Source organism: Phascolarctos cinereus, unplaced genomic scaffold, assembly GCF_003287225.1.
Source record: "Phascolarctos cinereus isolate Bilbo 61053 unplaced genomic scaffold, phaCin_HiC Scaffold_2;HRSCAF=192, whole genome shotgun sequence".
NCBI classification, from domain to species: Eukaryota; Metazoa; Chordata; class Mammalia; order Diprotodontia; family Phascolarctidae; genus Phascolarctos; species Phascolarctos cinereus.
In genome coordinates, this window is record NW_027555625.1 from 260,107,281 (window position 1) to 260,123,156 (window position 15,876).

The 15,876-nt window shown below is 41.1% G+C and overlaps 1 protein-coding gene across 2 annotated transcripts in view; it reads right to left on the reverse strand.

Moving 5' to 3' along the window:
* Positions 1 to 15,876, reverse strand: part of COL5A1 (collagen type V alpha 1 chain) — a 302,291-nt gene that overhangs the window by 140,655 nt on the left and 145,760 nt on the right. For both annotated transcript variants that reach the window (XM_020981919.2, XM_020981918.2), the window contains exons 6-11: positions 13,314 to 13,451; positions 11,600 to 11,839; positions 10,416 to 10,586; positions 9,982 to 10,038; positions 2,421 to 2,462; positions 2,047 to 2,109 (exon numbers count right to left, since the gene is read on the reverse strand). In XM_020981919.2, coding sequence (XP_020837578.1) covers positions 2,047 to 2,109; positions 2,421 to 2,462; positions 9,982 to 10,038; positions 10,416 to 10,586; positions 11,600 to 11,839; positions 13,314 to 13,451 — 711 coding nt within the window. The remainder of the gene's footprint in view (positions 1 to 2,046; positions 2,110 to 2,420; positions 2,463 to 9,981; positions 10,039 to 10,415; positions 10,587 to 11,599; positions 11,840 to 13,313; positions 13,452 to 15,876) is intronic.

Genomic DNA, 15,876 nt, shown 5'->3' on the forward strand with positions numbered 1-15,876 from the left:
GATAAGTGAGGAGATGTGTAAGATTATATGGATCACAGATTTAGAGCTAGAAGGGACCTCAGAGGTCAACTTGTCCAATTTCCTTATTTTCTAAGATAAGGAAACCAAAGCCTATAGATGTCATGTGACTTGCCTAAGGTCACACAGTTAGTAAATGCTAAAGCTGGGATAGGAACCCAGTTCTATTTACTCCAGTGAGTCCGCTTTCTTTCCATTGCTTGTTCCACATGGATTTGCACTGCTATCAGAGCTTGGGTAACCATATAACAACCTTTCCCAAAAAAGGTCCTTTCCTTCTTCTTATCTATTCTTCATTCTTGAAGAGGATCATGACATCAGGGAGGTGATGCCATGACACGCAAGTGAATTGGATTTAAGTGAGGGAGGACTGTGAAAAGTCACCAGCCTCACTTTCTCCTCTGGAGCCATCTAGGTCCAGTGGCAAGTTACAGATCAGGACTAGTGGGGATGGCCCCAGAGTCCTTGGCCTTTTAAGGCCTTTAACAGGTCTTTAAAGTTTGACTAAGGCTATGCCCTTTCAGTGATTAAGCCTAGGTAAGAAATGGGCCTAGTAAGAACATAACCCAGACCTAACTTTCCATGAAACTTTCCCTACTAAATCTAGCATTCACACTGATTTCTCCTTCTTCCAAATTCCTGCAGCATTTATTGTCTAGACTAAATAATTTGGCTCTTCATTACCTGTGGTCTTGTCTTCTCCAAATAAAGTATAATCCTGTTGAAGGTAAGGACTTCCTAGCACGCCCTCTGTGGCATCTTGCACCTTTGACTATCCTACAACACCCAACTGTCTGTACCAATGATGTGTTATTGTTTCTTTTCAGGAGTATGTGCTTCTTCTTCTCCTCATCTAGACTATAGGACCCTTACAGCAGGCTTTAAATTGTAGTCATCTTTTTTTTTCTTCCCCACAATGTCTAGTACAAAATCTTGCACAAAGGAATATTCAACATACTTGAAGTCTGATTAAAAAAAAAAAACCTCAAACCCTAATTCGTAGCTTCTAATAAATGCAAAGCATCTTCATTATAGACTTCAGACACCAGGGATTTAATGCCACCCAAAGCCTTCCCATGGAGCCAATCAGATTCCTTCCACAGAAACATGTTGGTCCTCAAAGTCTAGGCCTTTGGGCATCAAAAGTATATTAGATTCCCTGCAACCTGTCAATTTGACTACATGCCTTTCATGTGAAGTGAGAAGAGAAAAAAATCATAATAATGCAGTTTTTCCCAGCCCCACTAGATGTCAGACCTAAATTGACTACTGTTGGTACCTATATGCTATGGAGAAGTGAACCATGGAGATGTGTGTGTGTGTGGTGGGAGGGAGAGATGGGAGATGTCATAACAAGATAACCTAGTTTCCTTTTTTTTTCCTACTAGTAGGAAAAAGTCGATTTAGAAATTCATCTCTTATTCTCAAGGTATTTACATGAAAAAATGGTACTGACTTGTCCTGGGGCCCAGGAAATGAGTGTTTTTAATAACCAGAGAGAGATGAAGTGAGTTATTGGGGCCAATGATAAATTCCCCAAAGGAAGTAAGGGGAATTAAATGCAGGAAAGTAGGGCAGTCGATGTGTGATTTCCAACCCAAAGCTGCTCCTGTAGGTATTAACTAGAGCTGTGTCACTGCCTTGGTACAGTTCTGGTTTCACAAGTCAGCCCTAATTCAAGCTTAGTAAAGCAGGGCTGGGGATAGTATTTTCAGAAGAATCAACCCATCCCCAACATTGGAGAGGAGCAATCCTAGACATGGGGATGGGGAAATAAATATGCAGATGAACCTCCTCTTCCAAGAAGCCTCCCTGATTCCCCCAGCTACAAGAGATTTTTCTTTCATGTGATGGTCCAGCATATTATCCTGTTGTCTCATTTCCCTTGGTAGGGTAAGAGCTTTATTAAGATTAGGAACAGCATCTTATTTATCTTTGCATATTTCCCGGAGTTTAGCATCATTCCCTTAAGAAATATTTATTAAATGAATGAATGAGGCCAACAAAACAGAGTTAACCCAAACTTACCCTCTCTCCTGGATCACCCACTTGACCTGTTGGTCCAGCAGTCCCTGGAGGTCCTGGAAGCCCCTAAAAAAATAACATGAAAGAAGGATAGTATCACCCAGTTGTAATCTAGAAATCTCATATTGCTCCCTTTCTCATTCTTTCAGTGGCACAGAACAGTGAGGGAAGAAATTTAGAGGTTTATTTTTTTCCCCCAGAAAGGCCAGAGTAGCACCATCCACCCCATGAAGTTTTCCTTTTTTCATCTCCTTCCCCAGGAAACAGAAATCCAAGCTTCCTGCAGTTCATTATCTCTTCAATTTGCCCCACTCTACAAGGGGCAGAATCCTCACTACCAAATCATTGCAACAAAACAGACACAGTTTGCTACTTACAGCAGGGCCTTCTGGGCCAGGGGGGCCTTCAATAAGCATTCCCTGAAAAAGAAGCAGACGAGAATAGGGGTTTCTGAAGCCACAGCGCACATATTTCACACACACACCCCCAACCCATCTCCATGAGGCAATACCCACTGGGGGCTTCTGAGACCAACGTGGATGGATGCCAATGGCTCAGAGTGCCCCTGGAAACTGAAGGACAGGGTTTTCTGTCTCCCCAAACCAAGTGCATGCTTCGGCGTCTCTAGTGGTTTCCATTGTCTCCCCTTCTGAGTTCTATGCAGTGATTAGCCACATGTGTCTCTGTAATTAAGGGGCTGCGGTAGGTGGGGGATAATATAATGTTACTCTATGGTTTTTATGCACATATTAATCCATTTATATAACATGAATCTGCAGGATGCCAATCACTAGACTAGCAGGTTTCCTTTCAGGGCAGAAAAAAAGAGAAACTCTTTAAAATCCAAAGAGAGAAATGAGGTCTTTCTGCAGAGTCAGAGGAATCCACATCTGTCTTTACACAAGATCCCCAAGTCTCATTCCAAGCCCTGGTTCCCACCCTCCCACCTTCTCTTCATAGTCTGCCTGTTTCTTCTTTCAGGATGAAAATCAGTCCATGAACCCTAGCACAGTCCTGGAGAGAAGGAAGCCTGAGGGATCGCGTTACACTTTACCCCAGGACAAGGGGCTCCTCAGAGGTCAGAGTTGATGGGAAGGTCATTTTATGGTGGTTCAGGGCCAGAAATAGGAAGAAAAAAGGGGAGAAACAGAGTAGAAGGTTGGTGTCAGTCACTGTGAGTGACTTTGTCTCCCTGCCTAGAGGAGGGAGAGGAGAAATAAGTATGGGGCTCCATTTGTTAGAGTATGAAGGGGTCTTGGCACACAGAACGTTAGAGAAAAGCATATCAGAGCTGGAAAGGACCTTAGAACATAGCCTATTGCAACATAGCATATGGCAGCCCTAGAGGGAACTTTAGAAGGAACCTTAGAACACAGAATGTCAGAACACAGAATGTGAGAACTGAAAGAGACCTGAGAAATCATCTAGTCTAACTCCCTCATTCTACAAATAGAGAAACTGAGCCCCAAATAAAGAAAGTGATTTGATCAAGGCTTGACCTTCATTAATAATCTAATTTTCTCCTAGGGAGTGACTTGGATTTATAGATAGATTGTTTGAGGCCCTATCTGACAATTAGGGAATAGAAGAATAAATTGCGATATGTCAATGGAATGGAATGCTGTAAGATGACAAGTATGAACAACAGAAAGAAATATGGAAAGATATATAAAGTGATATCAAGCAAAGAAATCAAAATTAGAAGAGCATGAAAACTGACTATATTAAAGAAAAAAACAAAAAATGGCAACAAAATTGGAGAAGTACATGGATAGAAAAGAAATAAGAAGGAAACCTAGAGCATATTGATTATTATTACTTTTGCATTCTTCCTTTTTAAGATCAAAATGCAAATCATTTAGGTTTTTTATGAAGGGTTTGATTCCATATGTAGTTTGTTTATTTTTTAATACTCGTTGAGCATTATTAAGTTTATGAAGAATATTTTAAATCAATAAAAAAAAAAAAAGATTCCAAATATCCTTGAAAGGTATAAAAATCACATCTGGGCAACCAAGATAATGAACGCTGTTTAGTAGGCTCATGTATGCCCACTTAGCCACCTCAACATGGCTCACCAGTCCCCTTTCTAGAAGCCAACAGTACAGAATTGCAAAGGGATATGTCCTTTGTTTACACAGATGCACACACAAAGAAATATTTGTACACATTATGTACACAGAATAAGTCCATCTGAGCAACTTCATAAATCCCAGCTTCCTTCTTTCCAACAAGAAGCAATCTTCTGCTTAGGACAAAGCCAGATGTAAAGACTCAGAGACTGAGTAGAGGTTACAAAGATAACTAACTGCAAGACACTGAAAGAATCCAGGGAAACTGCAGCTTTCTTAGTATATCAATTGTCATGGCCAAGGAACCAAGGATTTAATTTGTTGGGATCTTGTAGGGACTCTGATCTGGGACCTTTTTTTTGAAGACTTGTGTGTGTAAAGAAATTAGACATCCTCACTAAGCTTCTTCACATAGGAGAGACATATGTTAATTATCAGAACTAATAAACCATTAGGCTGGAGACCAATATTGACCAATATTTCTGTTCCTCGCTTAATGCTTTTTTCATTTCCCTGGTGGAGGCTGTCTTCCTTTGGGTTCCTAGCATGTCAGAACAGTGTTTGGAAAACGCATGATCATACATAGGCAAGCTCAACAAATACAACCATTGGGATGTGCTATTTGCTCTTAATGAAAGTTAGCAACTAGTAGTTAAATAAGCATTTGGAAGAGATCAGAAAAGTTAGCTTTGTTTCTGTTTGGTAGGAAACAATGACCAGAAAATAATGTAAACCCCAATGAAAGAAGTTCCAAGAGGGCCCTGTGACTTTTCCTACAGATCAGAACTCAGTTCTGGAGCTGACAGAGGCAAACGGGGAAAGGTTTGCTATTCCAGAGAGGCGACTGAAGTCTTTGTGCCTTTGAAAATACAAGATCATTAGGACACCTCTCATCCCTGGAGGACTTTCCTTGGGAAGCAAAATGTCCCTAGACTTCAGCCCTTCTCATAAATTTGCCTCTACTTAGCGTCCTTATAAGGAGCCTCAGAGCCTTCCAGAAAGCCCAGCCAGGTGCCACATCTATATGGGACACCCTAAAAAAATCCCCCCTGTAAAAATGGAGGGCGCTATCTGGCTTCAGCATCCAGTAAGTCGCCATGTGATTCAAAATAAGAGTCAGCCCACGAGAGGAAGATCTAAGGTCAGAAGTTTGTATGTGTGTTTGTAGGGGGCAGTGAGGGGAATAGTTAGGGAGATGGTAAAGGTGGGGGGGGAGGGCGGTAGAAGGAAGAAGGAAGAAGAAGGGAAAGCCCTAATTAGCCAATTCATGATACAAGCATTCTTGGCATCTCTCAGGATTCAGCCATCTGTTTATATGGAGCTGAGACTTCAGGGACATCTGGAGAAACTCCAGGTTGATAAATTCTAACTGTTTACATTATCTCCTCCAATGGGAGTGACCAAGGGGCCAATGGACATTGCAAATAGGATGGGGGTGGGGAAGGAGGAGCCACATTTCAAGAAGTCATTGCTGAGACCAGGGGAGGAGGGAAACCCTGCCTTAAGTGAATCCAGATGGCCATTTTAAAAAATAATAAGTTGAAATGCATTTTCTGGTATATATTTTTTGCTTCTACTTTTGCAGGTCTATCTTCCAGTCCACTCTTGTATGCCACTTTCTCTAGTTTTACTCCCAAAGGAGAATACCCCTACCAGAATCCCTAGCACCCACATTCTATTTTGTAACCCCCAGAAGCCATATCTACATTTCTCAAAACAGAGTACTAGCAAGCTATATGGATAATTTAAATGAAAGTAAGCTGGGTGATTTTCCTAAGAAATTGGACCAATGTAGACTTGCCCATATGATGTCACTAAGTCAATAATCCTCGATTGAACCTAGTCTTATTACTCACGGACAGGGATAATCTCAACACCTTACTAGTTACATTATATATCCCAATCCAGTTTGACCATTCATGGAAGCGATGAGGGCCCCAAGGAAAGGACTAAAAGTCAAGGGCAAGTTCTCCCAAAGATAATCCATTGTGTTGCAGACTGGGAAGAGACTGCAGCAAATCCGAGCTTCCAAGTGCAGGACAAGCACAGCCAGAAGGGGAGAAGCAGCATTCAGTCTTGTTTCTTTCTGGCAGGAGATGCCAGCATTTGAAACTAGCTCCACCAGCCAAATTCTTTCGGGATGATTCTGCTTGAGCTGATTGCAGTTCCCCACCCCCCACCCCAGGCCCATCCCTGAGTTTGCTTCGTAATTTTTGAATTGGACAGCATGAGGCAGTTTGCTTTTCATTCCTTTAGCTTATTTGCGTACCTCTGCTCCAACCAGGCCTGGCTACTTTCCATGAATCTGCAGGGTTGTCACTGGGGTGGGAAGAGGCGATACCCCAACAGAGACCAAGGATGGGTTTGTCTAGCAGTCCACAGTCTAGGGGTTATGAAATGGTCCAGCCCTCAGGAAAGGATGCCTGGCAGGAGCAAGATACATAGCACCAGAAGGGGCTGCTATTCATGTCTGGAGCTTGGTTCAGTCAAGTAAGGGTTATAAGTTCCTGGGAGGCATCAAGCATGACATTAGGCCCTGGGTTGCTAAAAACTAATATAAGGCAGGATTTCTTAACTTGGGGTCTGTGAAACTCTTAAAAAATTTTTAACTGTATTTTAATACAGGGCATCCCAAAATTCTCACTGCAGCTTTAAACTTAGCTTAAAACTACAACTGGTTTATCTGAAAATCCCCAATATTTTATTCTATGCATTTAAAAACATTATTCTGGGAAGTGGTCTATAGGCTTGACCAAACTACCAAAGACATCCAGGACACACAACAATGTTAAAAAAATCTTTGTTCTAAGGACTTCAAAGCGAAAGCAAATACACCCACCACTGTCAGAAACCTGAAGGCAAATGGAGAGTGAGGAAACCTAAAGGCCAAGCAGGCTTTTTTGCACCTCATGCTTTGGCTTTATATTGGAATTGAAATGCTTGTTTCTGGTCAGATAAATTACTATCAGGATAAGAGCTGCTCATTCAATCTTCCTAACTCCCATCTCCAGAAGCACTGGGGTAGTACAGCAGATATAGCACTGGGCCTGGAGTCAGAAAGTTCTTAGTTCAGATCAGGCCTCAGACACTGACTAGCTGTGTGACCCGACACAAATCACTTAACCACTATCTGCCTCAATTTCCTCAACTGTAAAATGAGGAATAAAAGCACCTCCTCCCAAGGCTGTTGTGAGGCTCAAATGAGACAAATTATAAAAAGTGCTCAGCACAGTGCCTGGCACATAGTGGACCCTTTATAAATGCTTATTCCCTTCCTTCTTTTGTTCTTTCCTTCCTTCTTTTTTCCTTCTTTTCTTCCTTACTACCCTCCTTCCCTTCCTTCCTTCTTTCCTCTCTTCTTCTCTACCTCCTTCCTTCCTTCCTTCCTTCCTTCCTTCCTTCCTTCCTTCCTTCCTTCCTTCCTTCCTTCCTTCCTTCCTTCCTTCCTTCCTTCCTTCTTCCTTCCTTCTTTCTTTCCAGTGGTAACTAGCAAAAAGCTACTTTGGAAACATAATGCCTTTTGGGCTTGGCATCCCTGCTGGGCACAAGCTAGGTTCTATGAGGTAGTCCAGCAGAGACTAGAAGGAGTGTAGCTCACTCTGAGTGTGCCAGGGATGGTCATAGGAATGCAGGCAAAGAAGGAGCACAAACTGATCACAAGAGCATAGAATTTATAAACCAAGAAAAGACCACAGAAATCAGATGATCCCAGATTTGGAGCTAGAAGGGACCTTAGAGGTTACCAGTCCTCTCATTTTATTCATGAGGAAACTGAGGCTCAGAGAGGTGACTTGTCCAAGGCCCATAGGTATTAAGTGGCAGAGACAGGTTTTTTTTCCTATGTTGGTACATGGCAGCAGAGTTTCCAATCCTAGCCAATGTTTAGAAAAATCTTTGAATCCACAAACTGGGCACTTTGGACTCAAGAACACCCTTAGACATTGTCTCTACTTCACTGTTCTTCAAAACCTAGTCCCAAGCCTGTGGCTGGTCTCCTTTGCAGTGGAAGCCATCCATCATCCCCTTTTGAATCTTAGCTCAAGTGAAACGTGGCAGGATGGATGGACTCTGGAATCCTGGCTTCCTCTCAACTCTCCAGCTCCCTAGCCCCAAGCAGACTTAACCCAGGGCCGGCACTCCCACTTTGGAAGCTCCAAGAGGCCACGCCCAGTGTTCTGAGCTACTTGGCACCATTCCCCTGGCTCCTTACTCTCCAGAGGGTCTGACCGCAACTACTAAGGAATGCTGAAAATTTCAGGAGGTCTGTAATCCTCATCCCAGACCCTTTTGCCCAACTACCCCCTACTATCCCCAAAGCCATAAACAGCTGGCCCACTGATACACAAAGGGAGGGTCCAGAGCTATGTATAAAAGTCTTATTTCCCCAACGTCATTATGAACTCACTGAGAAAAAGAGCCACATCTCATACTTCTCTGATAACTCCCAACAGTGCTCAGCATGTCACCCTTCAAACAGTAGTTTCAATAACCAATTCAACTCAATGAAGACTCATGAAGTACTTACTACACACAGCACTATCTTGTGTGTTATGGATACAAAGATAGAAACCACATAGATTCTGCTCTCAAGGAGCTTAAAATCTAACGTAGAGAAAGCCAAGGACACAGATAACTATGGTTCAAGAGGGAGATGTTTAAGAGCAAAGGAAATGCCCAGCCCAAGCGCTACAAGACATTCAAGGAGAGAGAAATCACTTTCATTTATGGAGGACAAGGGCAGCTTCCTAGAAGTGACAGCACCCGAGTTGGGCCTTGAAAGAAGAGAGAGACTCCAGCAGATGGATACGAGGAGATTAGAGACATGGGGAGTCTGTTCTAGTCCATGAGGATAGAGATAAGAGAAGCCAATGTGTGAATGGAGGGTGGATAGTAGTTGAGGTGGACTGAAACATAGAGAATGTTCCAGAGTATGTAATAAGGCTGGATTAAGTAAGTTGAAACAAACCAATAGAAAGCAAGAAATAGATTCTAAGTAAATCTTATTGATTGGCTCTTCTGGGTGTCAGGGTCTCCTCTCCATGTTCTCCTTATGGGCAGTACTTTTGGAATATTCATGTGTCTTACATGACATTGTGCATACTTTTCCTCATTCTGAATAAATTATTTACCTAGGAGACTACTCATGTTGTCTCACCAAAATGAGAGTTTTAGGGTATAATGTTTTGACAGATTCTCATGTTTATAACAATGACAAGCTCTCCAAAAGAGCCACCACAAAGAATTGGAAATTGAGGGGATGCCCATCAATTGAGGAATGGCTGAACAAGTTGTGATATATGAATGTAATGGAATACTATGGTACACAGCAACAGCGACATTATGCGATGATTAACTATGGCAGATTTAGCTCTTCTCAGCAATACAGTGATCCAAGACAGTTCCAAAAGACTCATGATGGAAAATGCTAATCACATCCAGAGAAAGAACTGACAGCATCTGAAGGTAGATTGAAGCATATTATTTTCACCATTTTGGGGGGTTTTTCCCCTTTCTTTCTCGTGGTTTTTCCCTTTTGTTCTACTTCTTCTTTCACCACATGACTAATGTGGAAATATGTTTAACAAGATTGTACATGTATAACCTATATCATATTGTTTGCTGTCTTGGGGAGGGGATAAGGGAGAGAGGAAGGGAGAAAAATTTGGAACTCAAAATCTTACAAAAATGAATGCTGAAAACTATCTTTACATGTAATTGGAAAAAAAATAAAATACTAATAAGGAAAAAAAGAGCCACCAGCCCCTCTGATGGCATCATCTTCCAATGAGGGAGCAACCTGGAGAAACCACATCAGGCATGAACCCTCTCAGTGAGCTTTAAGAAGGGAGATTGAAGACATGCTTACTGGCTCAATGATTGCAGGCTCTCCCTTTTGTCCTTTCTCACCTCGGGGTCCTCCAATCTAGAATATGAAAAAAGCATATGAACAGAAACATATAGAGGTGAAATAAAATGCTATCCATAGAGTCCCTTTTACAAGTCTATACACGGGGTCCATTTCACATGGCAGATAAAAGGAATGTTTAGCAGTAGAGGTTCTATCTCTGTGACTCAGAAAGCTCAAGGTTTAATGTGATGTCCTTGGGAGCATATGCTATAATAAATATATGTACATATGTGTGTGTATATTATACGCAATATAAAACATATGTATAATATTATATACATATACACATATACACATCCTCTTCTGAAGGAAAGTACTGGGAATAGAGTTCAGGCAGGAAAGAGTTACTCTGTCCTACAGAAGATTCAGGAATAATTATATGGCATTCTTACCCCTTCATAGATTGTATCTTGGTTTGCAGGCATCCCTGGTCCAATCTCTGATGGGGAGATGGTGGGATCAAAATAGGGATCATAGTAATTTTCAAGGTCCTTAATAGTTTCCACAGCAAAATCATTATCTATGTCATCTCTGCCTGGATCTGGGTCTGGAAATGGTCCAGTCTAAAGAAAGAAATAGGAAAAACACAGCAATGAATAACAGCAAATCTGTGTATCAGAGGCCTTTCCGCAGAGTCTGCAACCTCAGGAGCCAATCAATGGAGACGGAGGTAGAGAAGCTCATGAATGATGACTACACTGTCTAAGAGAAGATATTCCATCCTTACAGGAAATGATTCAATTTAATAAATATTTATTAAATGTACTTCTGAGTGAAGAATTGTATGATTCTTAGCACTTGCTGATGCTATAGGCATCCATAAATTTATACAGTACCAAGGCTGGAAGGGAACTTGGAGGTCATCTGGTCCCCTTATTCTATAGGTATGAAACTAGTACCCAGAAGGGCAAAACTGCAACTCTAGTGGCATTCACCTCTCCACTGAAGGAAAAGCAGGACATCATAACTGATAGCTCTAGATCTGGAAGGGACCTCAAAGGCCAACTTGTCCAACCACCCCATTTTACAGATGAGGAAATAGAGGCCCTGAGAGGTTAAGGGACTTGTCCGAAGTCACACAGGTAGTAAGTGGCAGAAGCAGGATGCATCAGCCTCTAGATTCCGAGCCGCTGATCTGAGTCCATTCTCTTTCTATCATACCATTCTGCCTCCCATGTCAAAAGTAATCATTCTGACGTTATTAATATAACTTTTCTTCCATAAATACCTTAAATTTGTATAGTCCTTGATTTTTTTCTAAGCATTTTCTCATGCGTATCACACTTGCTCTTGATAATAACATATTCATATAGTCTTTGAGATGTACAAAGTGCTTCACAACTGATCCTCATAAAAATTTGGGAGGTTAAGAGGACAGGGCTCACTCTGCCCATCTTATAGAGGAGGAAGTTGAGGCACAGGAATTATCCAGGGTCAAAATAGTGTGAGCCAATGGCAGAACCAGAACCAGCACCCAGATAGCTTAATTCCTAGCCCAAGGTTGTTTTCCATATTTGAGACTAGCCGCCTCACCCCTATCCTGAGCTATATTGAAAAATAACAGAACAGAAGTTACATTGGTGGAGTTGGTGATGATCACAGTGCTGGTGGGAATCTCAGCTCCTCCAACAGGGTCGGTGGGCTGGTCAGGACTATCAACGCTCTCATAGATATCCTCATAAGGGGGTGGTGTGTAGTATTCCTCGTTGATGGGTCCATACTCGTAGTCACTCCCTCCCAGGTTTGGGTCCTCCTTATCGTCCCCTTCGTTGGTTTCAGGAACTGGTGGTGCATCTGTCGGGGGTGGAGTCTGCTCCTAATAGCCAGGTGCACATTAAAATACAGTTACCCAGAAAGCACATGCAAGAGAGATTGAGTCAAATGTTTAAATCACTGACGTATGACTCAGAAAACTGGAGTTAAAAAAAAACAAACATATCACATATTGTTGCTTTCCAGTGATAATGCACAGGGAAGGAGGGAGAGAATACGCATTTATATAGCACCTGCTGTGTGCCAGGTATTGTGTTAAGTGCTTCACAACAACCTTGAGAGAAATGTGTTTGTTATTTCCCACCCTTTTTTACAGTTGAGGAAACTGAGGCAGGCAGACGCTAAGTGATTTTCTCAGGGTCATACACGTGGTAAGAGTCTGAGGCTGGATTTGAACTCAGGTCTTCCCGATTCCAGGTCTAGAGCTCTATCCACTGTACCATCTAGCTGCTTCAATACCATAATTGGCCAGACAGGTCAGTGAGCAGGAGACAAGGTAGACAGGGGTGGAACACTACCCAATCTAATCACAGAAATGCTTATGGTGGGCATTGGTTTTTAAGAATTATTTTGTTCAACTCCCCCATTTTATGACATGGGAAAAATGAGGCCTAGAAAAGAGAAAGGATTTGCCCAACATTATACAGCATTTCACTAAGAGCAAAACCCAAACTACAATGCACGTCTCCTGACTTCCCTCATAGGATTCTTCACAACACCCGTTACTCATAGAATTCCATTTCACCTTCACTTGCTATTTGTTACATGGATTCTGATAGACCAAGTTACTCCAGATGTGTGCTAGAGGTCAATCCAATTGGCCTATGGGACTGTTCAATTTTCAGGGTGAGCATTTTTAATACAAATTGAGACTTGGTTTATTGTTTTGTTGATTGTCTAGACCTAAGTAAGTATTAGTAATGCAAATTAATGCTTTTTTTTTCCTTCTGGAGAGCCCAGTTGTTAAATATTTACCAACACACCTAGTATTGATCTATAAACAATGCCCTGGGCTCAGCAGGAATATAATACAAGGCTGGGGAATGAAATCATTACCAGACTGAAGGCCTAGTGATGGTACATTGCTAATAATAACAATGATAGTAATTTATATAGTACTTTAAGACTTTCAAAGTGTTTTACATTCATTATTTCATATGAGTTTCACAATACCACTGGTTAAATCATATCCCAGACAATCACTGCTATACCCTTTCCCTTTTCCACCTCACCTAAAACCTAATTTTGTGCAAACTCTAGGCTAAACCATTTCAGTGGCACAAGAATAAAGGCATATAGCCTACAAAAATCACAATGCCTATCAAATGAGCCAATACACAACCACGATCTACATGTACTTTACCCAGCTTTACACCTAAGCCAAGTTTCTTGTTCCTTCAAACTCTCTCACATTGTGTTCAGGCTACCAGAGTTTTTAGACCTCTACTGTTCAAGAAACTCTAAACCAAAAAGAGAGACAAAACAGGCCTGCATCCCTCCCTCTTTCTGGCCCATACCTCAGCAACTTCTGTGGCTTCTCTAGCAGCTTCAACAGGCTTTTTAGTGGGGGTCGGGGTTTTTCCTGGGTCATCAGGGTCTTCATAGTACGGATATTCATAGTAATATGTCTCACCATCTCCCTCTCCTTCTGGATACTGCAAAGAAATCATGGCAAGACTTTGAGAAGATGAGTTCCTCTGGAAGAAACATCTCTGCTTTTCAAGGCCAAGGGAAACTTAAATCTTTAGAGGGTTTAAAAAATACAAGGTTTGGGGGTTTTTGGGTGGTTGTTATTGTTTTAGCAGGGGTGAGAGGTTTGCTGGAGATGGGCAGGGGGAGAGAGGAGTGAAAAGAAACCTTTAATAAGCTTATATTGTGTGAACAATAATTAATATTTGTGTTAAAAAATAAGAAACTGTAAACATGAAATTATAAACACAAGCAACATGAAACCACATCTTGTCTTTCTAAAATAGAGCTTAGAGTTGGACATAAGGCTCTTTCACAGGATTATAGGTTCATAAGGTCATAAGCACTATTTTTCCCATTTACAGATGAGTAAATTAAGCCTTTGGGAGGTACAGTTACTGGTCCAGTTTCGTAACTAGGAAGTGTCAGACCTGGAATTCTAAGCCTCACCTTCATGGTGCCATAGCATCACTGAGCTTGATTGTGAATGTACTGGGAGGAACTTGCTATTTATGTTCATTCTCTGGTGAATGATTTTGAGCTGGAAGAGACCTTGAATCCCTCCCAAATACCTAATTTTACAGATAAGGAAACTAAGGTCTGGACAGGTAAAATAATTTGCTCAGTATTACATATATAGTAAAGGTCTGAAGTGGGATTCAAACCCAAGTCTCCTTGCTGCCAAGGCCCAGAACTCTATCTACTATACCATGTTTCCTTTGAATATTATCTATCTGTCTGTGTGTCTGTCTGTCTACCTATCTACATACATGCATTTGTGTTGTGTGCGGGTGTGGGTGTATTCACTAGGTTTTTATAATTAATTCTCTTTTGACTAAAACCAAAAAAAAAACTCTAGTTAACAAGAAATCAAATATTTGGGAGATGTCTTATGCCTTGGTCAGACCCTTTTGAGAATATTACATTTAATTCTCAGCACCACATTTTTGTGAGGTACATTTGATTCAGTTCAATTAGCATTTATTAAGTGTCTATTATATGTAGATGATTGTGTCAGGGCTGGAACCCTGACAAGATGGAGTGTGTCTGAGGAGATTTATTCTATATGAAGTCTGAAGAAATAACTAGGCCCAGTGGCTGAAAGTTCTAAGATGGGAGATTTAAGCTTTAGCTCAATCTAAGGAACTTTCTACCAACCAGAGATGTTCAATAATAGAATGGATTATCTTAAGAAACCTCAAGACATCTAAAGATTGTTAAGAATGAAAAATAATATGATACATATGTATACTGGTTTTAACTATGAAAAAAAACACATACATATTCATTGACAAAGACTGGGAAAGAATTTAGAGGTGTGTCAAGAAAGGTTAGTGGTTAACTGGTTTATCACTTTAATAAAGATACTAAAAAAGTTATTACACTGATTTTTATCTCTTCAGGAACCACTACCTCTATTCTAGATTTTCATCTTCTTACAGAATGTTATGCATTACATTCACCTGTGTTGATGTTTTAAGGTTCTATTATTATTATTATTATTATTATTATTATTAATTTTTTTGGTGAGGCAATTGGGGTTAAGTGACTTGCCCAGAGTCCCACAGCTAGTGAGTGTTATGATGCTGGATTTGAACTCAGATCCTCCTGACTCCAGGGCCAGTGCTCTATCCACTCCACCACTTAGATACTCTCATTTTTTAAGGTTTTTAAGGGCAAGGACATGTTTTAACTAAAATTTTTATCTCCCACAAAAATTTGTATATCCCACAATACAGTGTTCTATATTCAGAAGTATTTAATAAATGATTATTGTGTGGTAGCATTGTAAAGTCCTAAAAGAAATGTTTTTTATCAGTTAACCAAAGGACATATATCGAATGCTCAGCCCTATGGCTCTAAGCATGGGTGATGGGGAGGAAAGGAAATAAAACATTACAGATTGAATGAGATTGCCTGTTTCTAAAATAGAAAACTTCTTGCAGTTTTCCATGAGGTATTGGCTGTTTTTCCAACTACAATGCAAACCAGAAGCACTCACCCACCCAGATGACACCATCCTCTCCAGGTTTTGGGGGTTTGTGGGAAATACAAAATGATTTGTGGCTTAGGCACCTACCTCCAGATCCATAAAACACAAGATCACCCTTTGTTGTGCCCTGGCTGGTGAGGAATATGGAATGGAGTAGGAGTAGGGAAAAGGAAGAAGGGGTAGGGGAAAAAGCCTGCAGGTTCTAAACTCAGTTTTATAGGCTGCACGAAGTAGATTTTAAATTAGATGACCTGAGTTTTCATCACAGTTCTGCTACTTACTATAGCTATGACCTTGGGCAAGTCCATTCACAACCCTGGGCCTCAGTTTCCTCTTCTGCAAAATGAGGGAATTAAACTAGACGATCTTTAATGTCTCTTCTAGGTTTAAACCTTAAG